At 32.3% G+C, this 11,981-nt stretch overlaps 1 protein-coding gene across 1 annotated transcript; it reads right to left on the bottom strand.

Annotated features, from left to right (window-relative positions):
* Positions 1–3,522: 3,522 nt before the first annotated feature.
* LOC129296239 (protein ENHANCED PSEUDOMONAS SUSCEPTIBILITY 1-like) lies at positions 3,523–5,252 on the bottom strand. The gene has a single exon (XM_054934833.1). The coding sequence runs from the start codon at positions 5,225–5,227 to the stop codon at positions 3,761–3,763; it is 1,467 nt and encodes a 488-aa protein (XP_054790808.1). The 5' UTR covers positions 5,228–5,252; the 3' UTR covers positions 3,523–3,760.
* Positions 5,253–11,981: the final 6,729 nt, after the last annotated feature.

Below are 11,981 nucleotides of genomic sequence, written 5' to 3'. Positions count from 1 at the left end.
AACCTTGGAAGAGAAATACAAATTAGACCTTGAGAACTAGTAGCCTAGGATTAGTTTAGCTCATTTGTCATTAGAACAGGAATGTACCTAATGGATTTAGGCAATCCTTATGGGTTAGGGTCTCTAATGCAATTAATTAATTAAAGTAATATTTTTCTTTAATTGAATTAATTAGGGTCCTTAATAATTGAAAGATGCTTTGAATTAATTTAGATTCTCGAATTATCAAAACTGAGTTTCAAGACAATTAATGTGGCAATAAGAGGGTTAGGAAGCAACTAGGAGATTAGGACTCTAAAACGCTCTTCTTTTGGTTGACTTTAGTTTGTTGTGGATTGATAGTTATTTTAATTGATTATTTTTAATATTTTTATTTTAATTATTCTAAAATCAATCTCAAGTTTTGTTTGCTAACGTGAGTGAATTTAGAAATTTAATGCCTAGTCACTATTTTAATTAATTTCTTGAGGAATCAACCTTAATTTATCACTAGCTTCAATTGCGATCCGTATAATTGCAATGTCTCTTAATTTTTGTGGAGTATTTTTTTTGTCATTTTGCATTGAAATTATTAAGAGATACTTCCTCCATCCCTCAATAATGACATTTTACAAACTTGTTTTTTCCTAATAAAAATATAAATATCCAAAAATACTCTTCATTTAATATAACTTTAGTTAGTATTACATACTTAATCATTACATTATAATCATTTCAATTATGAGATGAGATGTAAAATATTTTTAATAATTATTATTTATAAATAAAATGATAAATACTGTTAAAAATTAAATATATTTAATCATTTAAATATTATTATTTGCAAATGTTCATCCAAAATATATAAATTATTTTTAAATATTAATAGCTCAAATTAGTTTTTCATAAATTTATAAATGACTTGTAAATTGTGTGTGAAGATTTGTAAATTACAATATTTATTAATAAATTAAAAAATGATCATATAAGAAAATTAATATTGACAAAGCTCCTTAAATTTTTTTAGGTCATTCTCCTAATTTTTGGTTAGCTAATAATGGAGATAATTTTGATAATTTTTAAATATTAATGAAATCTAGTGGCTATAGTTGAGGTACTTATTGGTGATTGTGCTTAAGCCACTCAATAGAATAAATAATAAATTCTTTTTCTAATGAATAAATATCCTTATTTAAATATCTTTAATGGATAATCTTAATATCTTAGATAAATCCTAATTATTCTAATTAATCATTATCTCATATACTATCATTGCTCTACTAAAAGGATTTAAGTTCTCCAAGGTTGAGATTTGTGATTTTTTAAATTTATTTTTTATATTCTTAATCTCATTTTTATTATTTTTATAAACTATATATAAAATATTTTCTCTCTTTCTTAAAAAAAATAACTTTAATGAAATTCATGAATTTTTCATTTTGAAATATCCATTCCCCTACCCAACACTCTCAACCTGTCAACCAAACAGGATCTTAACTCCCTCAACCCAAAATTTAAAAAAGAAAGAAGAACAAAACGCATACTTTTACTTTAATTAAATTGCATGTTACTCTTCTCTAACTGTTCTTTTGTAGAAATTAATTTCTGACGAACATGTATTTCTTCCCGGAATTAAATAATTTTATTGATTATTGGCATATTAAATTGGCAATATATAACTCAACGTTCGAGCTTTAGATCATTTTAATTAATTTCATCATCAAGGATTTTAAATGATACCGTGTCCCACCTTTCGAGTATATATAGATATCTCACCCTTTTCTAAGGATGTGAGTCCCTTGACTCGTGGCAATTCTGAGTCTCAATAAATGTACATATACATGTCTATTCATTCATGATCACCAACTAACCAAAAAAAAAAAAAAAAATCACCAACCAACGAGAGGCAAAAAAATAACTCCATCACTTTAAGCTTTAAAATTGAAAAAAATAAATATATAAATACCAAACGTGACAGAAATATTAAGTTTCAGAGATAACAAAAGGATTTTTGAGCTCCCTTAATCATAATTTACTTAGATGTAAAGATGTAAAGAGATTAAAATAAAATTTGTATTTGAATTTATGATGAAAATAAAAGTATCCAATTACATTGATTGCAACTCCAAGTTGAAAGTGATTCTAAGACTAATGAAAAATGCAAAGTAAATTTAAAAAGTAAATTGGCTTTGTCTGAAAATGATAATATTGTTTCCTGATGATGACGTTCTTTAGTCCTTTTTTATAAGCATTAACTTGACACCCTTATGATTCGTGGCACGTAAGATGATCACGTTATATTCACTCAACAGTCCTTAATGTCCAATTGCCTTGAATCTTGAGGGTTACGTCTAGTTCATGAATGGCATGCCCTTCCCTTGGGCTTCTTGGGCTTGTCGTGTCATTTATCTTAGCTCTCTTCCTTGCTTTAGGGCTAGCGTTTCAACTTTAGGCCCAAACAATGCCCCTTGCGTGTTTGAGACTGATAGTCTTATGCTACGTGGCACGTTTGAATGGGAATCGATGAGTCGTTTCGTTGCCTCCAGCCTCTCAAGACTATAAGCCTCCCTGTCTACATCAATCATTCCCCTTGCTACTTTGTACTCCCGACTCTTCCTTGCTCTTCAAGCCTCTTTGCTCTATCTTCTCGCATTCTCTCTTGTTCATCTCTTTCAACAATGGCCTCTCAAATTGATGTTGCCCAGAATGCTCGAGCCATTATACCCGCCAATCTATCTAAGGATTTGGTCACCATTCGCACCCCCCTTGGACTGCCTCAAAATGCCGCTCTAGTAAGTATTGATCTTTCTACATTTTTCTCTTTTTCTCTGGTTCTTTTTTTGTTTTTTTTTTGAAATGGGTCTTTTTTCTCTGGCAGGAATCTTCGACTTCCCTTAGGCTTCTCGCCTCTCTTCGGTTCCAGTAAGTGTTTTCCTCTTATGATCCATTTCTTTATTCCTTTCACTTGCTTCAAATTTTTAATTGGTCTTGTGTTTGGCTGAGCCAGAGCCGTGTCTCACTGTCTTAAAGCCCTCACTCTAGTTACAAGCTGGCACTATTCTCTTGAAGCTGCTGATTCTGATTGTTTTACGGAGTTAATTTCCAAGAAGAAACTTCATCTGCCTACATATCCATTGATGGGTCTATGAGTTTCCAGGCAACCACTCAATGATCCATAATGCAGAGCTGCTAGGGTGGGCTTTTTGTATACCAGGTTTTCATCCCTGTTGGCTAGTTCAAGAAGATAAGACTGCTTAAAAAACCTCCATTGTTTTCTCAAAAACAATGGATTATCTTTTCCTGCGAGAATCCACAACATGCTTCATACTCCATCGACTTCTTTGCAAGTTCGAATGAATGGAGGTTTAGAAGCATTTCTTACTCAGCATGCTTACCGGGTTCATTTCTCTGTCACTTGCAATTTTGTGAATCAGTAATTGGGTGAATGATTTCCTTCTTATTGCGGTTATGGTTGTGTCCTGTCAGTGTTTTGTAGTTGCTGTCTTTTTTTTTTTTCCTTGTATATTTTTAGTGTTGTATGGGATGTCAGGGATTTTATCATATTTTTATGTCGTTTTCCATTACATAAAGATGACGCTATTAACTTGCACACACACACAATATGAAATACAATACATGAAAACGAACAAATTAATTAATAAATACGACAAACTTATCATAAACTGTAATGCGACTACGTAAAACATAGATGCTCGATATACACTTGCGTACAAAGATAACGAATGATATGCAAAATGTTACATCAAGTTCTCTCCTCCTTTCACAGTCGACCTCGTGCTAGTTTATTGGATAACCTTACCGGCTCCGGCGGCGACACCGCATGCATGAACTCAGGGTCTCTTCCCATAGTTTCTAATATTTCATAGGACATGCAAAGCTCAATGTCAAAGCTACCTTCTTCTGCTCCGGCATCGGCCACCAGGTCCCAATCATGCATAAAAGCAGGGCCACGGCGAATTGCTGCCGGTCTTCCCCAGCCGAAATCGATGGCGTAAAAGTTGATTCTTGTGCTGCTGCCACAATTCATAACCTTCCCAATTATGCCACTCTGTAAACGCACCATGGGATTTGGGATCAAAGCTTCAAAGTCCATCTTGATCTTCTGCTCTGTGTATTCCGAGATCTTCTTGTTCATCTCCAAAGCAAATTTTCCAAGTCCTCTATCACCCACCAGGTCTCTTACTTTCATCATCACGCTAGCAAATTGCACTGTGTTTCCGAAATAGCTTTCGGGAATTGGTGGGTTTGAAATTCTGGACCTAGCAGATACAAGGAATCTGAAAGTGACTTCTTCTTCGGGATCAAGATTCTGATTTTTTATCACAGATCTCCAAATATGGCTGACGACAGCTTGCAGAGAGGAGATTTCATTGCTGACCACACCATCGTCTACCACCTCTGATAGAGCTTTTGCTTTGAGTTCAGCAATTTTTTGTCTTTTAAAGTGGAAGATCCTCTTCGAAATTGGAGGTGAAAGATGAGAATAAGCAGATTCATCAAGATAATATTCCTCCATTATTTGTTTAAATCGTATTCGTATGGGGCGTTCAATATCAGCACGTGGAAACCAACGTTCAAATGATGCAAGCTTCAAATCCGACCCTAAGTGGTTCAAACGATTTCGGCTAATCTCAGCCCAAGTGTTCAAGAAATTCCAGTATGGCCTCACTTCAACAAGACAATGGTTCATCGAGCAAGCGATGAAGATGCCGTCCACAAGCTCCGTAACTTGAACCGCCATTAATGGGATATGAGTTGCTTCGAAGTTTTTCGATTTGCCAAGTGGGAAGAAGGACTCGACGATCGGAGGAACATAAGTTGGTTCGAGGATGTCGGCCGTTGTAGTGTTCTCTGCAATTGCATGAACAAAGCTTGCTCCGGCGTTGTTGCAAGTGATGAAGACTGAAGAGATGCCATCATTGTCGGCGTCGGGGACAATAGCAAGACGGCCGGCGAGGGGCAAGAAGAAGTTGAGGGTGGCAGAAAGAGAGCCCTTAAGGTGCTGGATCACTTTGTCTGTGTGATACGAAGAAGAAGAAGAAGAAGAAGAAGAAGATGATGATGATATGGTGGGTTTGTGGAAAAGAAGGCCCTTTTGACCATACTCGAGAACTATGAAACGAAGATCCCATGGATTAAGCTCAATTCGTGCAGGTGAATCGCCATTCATATAAACATGGCTTCGTGCTTGGATTGTAGTATTGGAGATCACTCTGGTCGCTGCCATGGGAGGATTTGAGTGTTTTTCTGCAATTGCTAGCTGTCATTAATTAATAACGTACTGCAGAAGTAAACCATATTCTCTTTTATTCTGATCTACTCTTAAACGATGATTTAATGTTACGTATCACCGGCCGTCACATGTTGATGTCCAATTTGATTTTGAAATTAGATTAAATTCGCTCAATAATTAATGAAACAAATTTATCTCGTGAAAATAAACATTTACTTTATAGGAGATAATTTGAAAAAAAATATATGATAAATGTTTCTCGAAATTTATAGCTTTGCTTATAATAAAAAGCATATGATAGTTTCTTTTATAATAAAAAGGTGGAAGGAGTATTTCAAACCAAACATAATTGCTACAAAATACCCTATATTATAGTAGGAGTGAATATATGATTATATCATAGAGTACATAATTTGAAATCAATGAATAAATTAACCAGTCATCTTACTTATGCCACATGGTGTGTCACATTCAAATATATTACTTTATGGTGCCAAATACCAACTATTAACGTGTCCCTTGATAATTGAAGTACATTTTATAATTAACTTTTAAATAATATAGGTTTTATTATTTATAATTTTAAGTAATAAAACTTGTTTTAAATTTTATACTCACTAATACAAAATGGTCTTCCATTGTTTTAAGCCCGGTCTCAACTTGCCTGGCCAAGATAAAAAAAATGTCCAATAAATAATGGATCATAAAAAAGTCCACAGCTGAAGAAGATTGTCTAAGTTCTGTTTTTTAGGCCGGTCAACGTTTCTCTAGTAATATTTTAAGAACTTATTGAAAAGATTCTAAGGAATATTCTTAATGCATGGCCGGGCTATATGAACTCATAATTCGTGTGATCCTTCAACTTTATTTGGATTTCTGGTGGAAAAAAAAAAACCTTTATTTGGATTTGGACGTTTTGGGTTAGAAAGTGGACAAAGAAGAGACAATGAAATGGAGTAATAAATTGGACTAAGCCCAAAAGCTCTTGTTTTATATGTGTATAACTTTATACTCTTATTGAATAAACCGTGCCTAATTCTAATTTATTTTGATTTTTTTAGCCCAGTTTCACTACAGGCATCGTTCTTATCATTATAAGAAAGAATGACAAAAAATAATGACAGTGCTACGGTTTTCATGTCATTATACGGATGCCGCAATCTTGATAAATCAAGTATAATTTTTTCAGCTAATGCATCAATGAGGTAAAGAGTGAAATTACTGAGGTTTTGGGAATTAAAAATGCTACTCAACAGGCCGTGTGAAGAAGTTATTGGACCTAAGGCAAACTTATTTTGAGAGGCCTAGGGTATTCAAAATTTTTATTAGTGAAGTCCAGCAACTAAATATGACTAGTTTTCTTTAAAAAATTAATACAACGGAATAACAAATTACAAGTTCTGATTTTTCATCTTTTATTTTCTAGAAGGGTAAAAAAGTCCTTTCACATTAAAGCTAATTGACATAAAAGTTTATAGGAACTGAAAAATAATTATCACATTTGGCAGTACCTAATTATCATTTGCATATTTGATGACTCCCTATTTTGTATTATATTTGACATGTTTTTGGTTATATTTTGGGAGTTATTAATGAAAAAGAGAAGCATTTTCTTACTTTTATAAAGAGAAATTAAGTAAGTGCCTCATATGAATTTATTATAATAATTTTAAGAAAATTGTTTAAAATGATGGAAATTGAAATAAGCAAATATTTCACTCATATTTATTAATTGTTGATAGGTGGACCATAAAAAAATTAAACTAAGAAAGAGAAAGGAGATAAAGAAAAAGGTAGTTTTGATCCTGAGACACAAAAGCAAAATTTTTTATGTACTGTCAGAATTTTTTTTAGAATTGCTCATTAGTGCCATGGCACCAGATGAAATTACAGAAAAGGCACAATTTCATTTTCTGTGCAAAATTACCCTACATAACTTGTTTTTCTAAACTGGAGAACAAATCTTTCAGTTGTTGCTTATCATTATAAGAAAGAATGACAAAAAATAATGACAGTGCTACGGTATTCAAAATTTTTATTTGAAATTTTTAGCACTCTAAATGCTATAAAAATTTTAAAAGGTTCATAATTTCAGATAAAAAGTAATGTAAACAGTAAAAGTGGAATAAATACACCTGAAGTGGCTGCTACCTTAAATTTATGATTAGTGGTTTCGGTGTTAATTTCAATTAGATCGGAAGCAAAAAATGCTAATAAGTAGAAATTATTTGGCAAATGAGTAACAATGAAACAAGTTTGAGCAGCAAGGTAATATTTGCTTTTAAAAAAGAAAATAATGATAGCAGCAATTTGACTAAGAGGAGGAAGAAATGAGAATTGTAAGATGCTAACAAAGTGGTCCCTATCCATTCTATACATTGTGGCAGTATGTTAATGTTACCTCTCTGAACGGCTAATTGATATTAGGAAATGAAAATGATTGGTACAGTAAAATGCAAGATAATGAATTTTTAATGGAAAGATATAATTAACAATAATACTTAACAGTAAAAATAATGACCGGAGTTATATATATAGAGTATAAGTAAAAATAATGACCGGGCAATAAATTTTTTAATCTGCCTAATAAATTTTTTGGTGGGGTCAAAATGCTCATGATGGCAACAAACTACATTGGAAGAGTTGGGAAGGAGGTTTGGGTTCTAGAAACTTCCAATGCTTTAATATGGCTTTGCTTGCTAAAACAGTCTAGAGGATAATTTAGAGACCTGAGGAGCTTCGGTGCCGGGTCCTTAAGGGGAGATATTTCCCTAATTGTTCTATTTTGGAGGCAATAAAGGGGAGCAAAACTTCTCTTTTATATTTACCAAAAAAAAAAAATTTCTCTATCATTTTCCTTGGTCAACGATTCTCTAGTGTTGAGTAGAAGGACGGTAGTGGCCGGAGAGCTTTTCTCTCTTATTTGGAGAGCTTTTGTTTCTCTTTCTTTTAACCTAGCCGAAAGATTTCCAGGGACCTAAAGATCTAAGCCAGGAAGCTGAGACGAGTTGCTATGGTAGCTAAATAATCATTGGTTAAGACCTAAGGAAGTTGTTCTGGTTGTTTCACATGGTGGAGTAGTTAAGAAGGCCAAAAATGTGTTGGTGAAAAGATTTTCCTTGAAGTGTGTGTGAAAACAATGGCTTGGAAGAGGAAAAGATTTTAAATGGCGCTCAGATATTCTTGGAGATATTAATTTCACGGCTGCTGATGACTGTGGGGATACCTTGGCAATGAAAAAGAAAAAAAAAAATCAAACTCTATTCTTTTGGCACATGTTCTGGCCCTTCACTGGAAGCATTGTTTGGGGTAAGCGACTGGTATGGAACTTTTGAAGGTCCAGCATTAAGAAAGGCTTTTTATCGTTTTACAATTTGGAGTTCTTTTGGTTCCGAGCTTTCCTAGTTTTGTAGTCTAACTAGAAAACCAAATTTGGGATTTCTAGCTAATCTTAACCCTCTCCTTCAATTATACGATCGTGAAGCACACCATAAATTTCCACCAGTCAGCATGTTTATTAATTTTCTTCCTGTAGTGCTATATGCCTGCTGGTCGTTCCTTGGGTCATCTTCTTCGGTGGGTCTGTAGATTTTTTGAATGCCTTCTTCAACATTTCATCGTTCTCATGTGTCAACCAGAGAATCTCTTTTCCTACGGGAACCCTTTCCTTGCTTCATACTCTTTTAGCTCTTCAATGGGCTTTGATTGATTGGAGTTTTTGAAGCATTTGTCTAGTGGCTCTCTTGGGTGTTTGTTCTTTCGTGGATCTATTTGTCAAAAAAAAAAAAACTAATAAGCCACAATAAAATAGTTTCAAATAATAGAATAAAATAAGAGCACAACATAAATGAAGTGAAAAGTAGAATTGATATTATTAGAATAGCATTTTTGTATTAACTTTAAAATAAAATAATTTGGGATGGCCATGATATTTTTATGTAGATTTTTTGTAATTATAATTATGATACAGTTAAGATGAATTAAGTTTAAAGAAGTCTTGGAAATAAATTTAAAAATGATGACAAAATCTAATCTAACAGAAAAAAAGCCGTGAAGAGACTCGAATATTCATAATAGGATGAAATAATACACACCCCACAAATACATGATCGGACGTCACTTGATCATTCTTGAAGTTTTTTTTTTTTTTTTCTATAGCAAGACCTAGACAACCACTAAATTGATTTGTTACCCATATCACCTAATGATAACCCTAGTGGACACCCGTTTATTAATGTGACTACCAAGAATATGAATATAGGCTTGATAAATTAAATATTATATTATTTACAATGTTTATTAATAAGAATAAACATGCATGCTTGTACTTAAAATAATATGAAATAAAGAGAGTTAATAAACCTAATGGGTGAGTTCAAATTTATACAAAGTGAGCATTAAATAATTTAGAAGTAGAAGATAAGAGTTGAAATGTGTGTGTTTGACAATGTTAATGAGGGTTAAATTGATAAATTATAAATTAAGCTCTTGGACACCAATTTAGTTTGGAAATTCAAGCTTGAAAGCTATAATATTAAGAGGTAAATTTTTAACTTTTTAAAAGTTTGGGACAACTAAGGGAACTCTATTTTGAGTAGTTATATGTTAATTATAGTATAATGTGAATCTTGTGTTTAACATGCGAATTATGACTTGTGAATGAGTGTATCATGCAATAAAATCTTGTATTTATATAATTATTTTAATATGCATTAAAACATGCAAAAGTGATGTTCAAAATGAATTGCATGTTTATAATGTGCTTATGTGATATAAATGGAAATGAGACATGATGTTCATTGGTAGCGCACAATCGTGAGTCCAACGTGTGATTGTGATAATCAATAAATGAGAATGTAAAAATGAGTGAGTATCATATATGACATGATCAGTGAGCAGGAGTTTGCCTAGAGATTGAGAGTAGAGAAAATTCATATAATATTTAAGCTGACTTCTAGAATACAAGAGTATAGCCTTATCCTACACTTTGTTAAGAGACTGTCTCATAGTTTATTGAGAGATTGAAACCTAACTTTTTCTATAAGTTTATTAAGGAGAATAGCACAGAGTATATGACATCTCAAAGATTTGAGAGTAAAAAAAGCCATGATTCAAGTGTGAGTCATGTAATTTTTAATCAAGTTATGCTTTATAATTGACAATTTAAATATTTTAAAGATCAGCCTATTTAAGATCGGTAAGCCCCATTTACTATTTGGTATCATATTCACAAACCTAATCCTATTACTATACAGGTTGAGACAAGCTGATTGATGGGCTCGACTCGTTGTAGTGACGAAGAAAAGCAACGGGAATCTCTATTTTCCCTAGTGCCGACAAGGTCGTACTATATTTCCTGTACATTCATGACATGATACGGACCTTTCTGAGACACCCCGGACCCGTGAAAACGATGACATTGTCATCATTGAATGTCTCATCATCTAACAACGCCACGTAGCCATGTGTGTATATAACGCTCAGTTAATTATTTCTTTAATTTGATGAAAATCATATAGATGTCATTGGCGGAACCAGGAGGGGTACGAAATAATTTAATAAAAAAATAATATTTTTAAAATAATAATTATTTTAAGATAAAATTATAATAATATAAATAATTTTATTATTATTTTTTATTTTTTAAAAAATTATATTGAATAAATTATTATAATATTTTATTATAAATATGCTTTTTATATCTTATTTAAATAATTAAAATATTATATATTTATAAATTTTTTAAATTTAAATATTTCACATTTAATTTAAAAGAGATAAAATATCAAAAGTAAATATAAAATTATAAATTTTATATATCTCATTTATAATTTTTTTAAAGTGTTTGCCACCCAAACCAAGGTGACCCCGCCCCAATTAATAATAATGACTGATTGATGAGGAGGCTCACGTTCTAAAATCAAATACCTGGTTTCCACTTTCCAGTTGGTCCGGACTGTCCGGCGTGCATGGGCCCAGCTAATGATAATAAATTATGGTCTCTAGTTGTCAAGTTCAGCATGTATATGTGGTACTTGAATAGAATTTTCTCTAACAAAAAATATTATAGATAAAAAAAGTACACCTGTAATATGTAATTTATTCATTCATTTCTCAGATAATGTCTGAAATAAGAAAATTTCCCATCGTTATAGTTTCGGTGACAGGAACATTATCATTCCGGAATATATACCAATATGAATATATTATTTTTTTGCCAATACGAATATATATCAACGCCAAAACATATTCATCCACTTATTTTCCTTTTTTAAGGAAAAAAAATACTTTTTTCCCTGCCCCATCTCTGGCCAAATGCTACAGGTCACTTTTTTAGTCTTCAACTCCATACAACGTTATATAAAAATTAAAAGAATTAATCACCAATCGCATGGATGAAAATATCATCAAGACCTTGACAATTTAGCGACGGATTCAGAAAAATTAAATGGTGGGAGCAAATTTGTTACACAAGATGAATGTTAATTATTTTTGAAAAGATTTAAACTTAAAGAAGTTTATTTTTTAAATTATTTCTCCCTCCATTTATTTAAGATTATAAAATATAGATAAAATTTGAGTTAAAACTTTTTTTTAGGGGATAAGAGAGGCTTTGAAGGGAAAAGTGAAACTTTTCTTCTGAAATAGGAGGCAATTGAATTTTTTTAAGAGGACAATTGAAAGATTTTGGATCATTTTGCATAATTTTTTTTAAGTCTTGTGGGGAAAGTTGCCCCCATAAGCCAAG

Source organism: Prosopis cineraria, unplaced genomic scaffold (assembly GCF_029017545.1).
Source record: "Prosopis cineraria cultivar Desert tree isolate PC_DT_omini unplaced genomic scaffold, ASM2901754v1 PC288, whole genome shotgun sequence".
Lineage (NCBI taxonomy): Eukaryota > Viridiplantae > Streptophyta > Magnoliopsida > Fabales > Fabaceae > Prosopis > Prosopis cineraria.
This window is presented reverse-complemented; position numbering and strand designations above follow the sequence as displayed.

What these genes read in the sequence shown, in the direction of transcription:
- LOC129296239 (XM_054934833.1), bottom strand. Translation starts at nt 5,227, where the DNA reads ATGGCAGCGACCAGAGTGATCTCCAATACTACAATCCAAGCACGAAGC.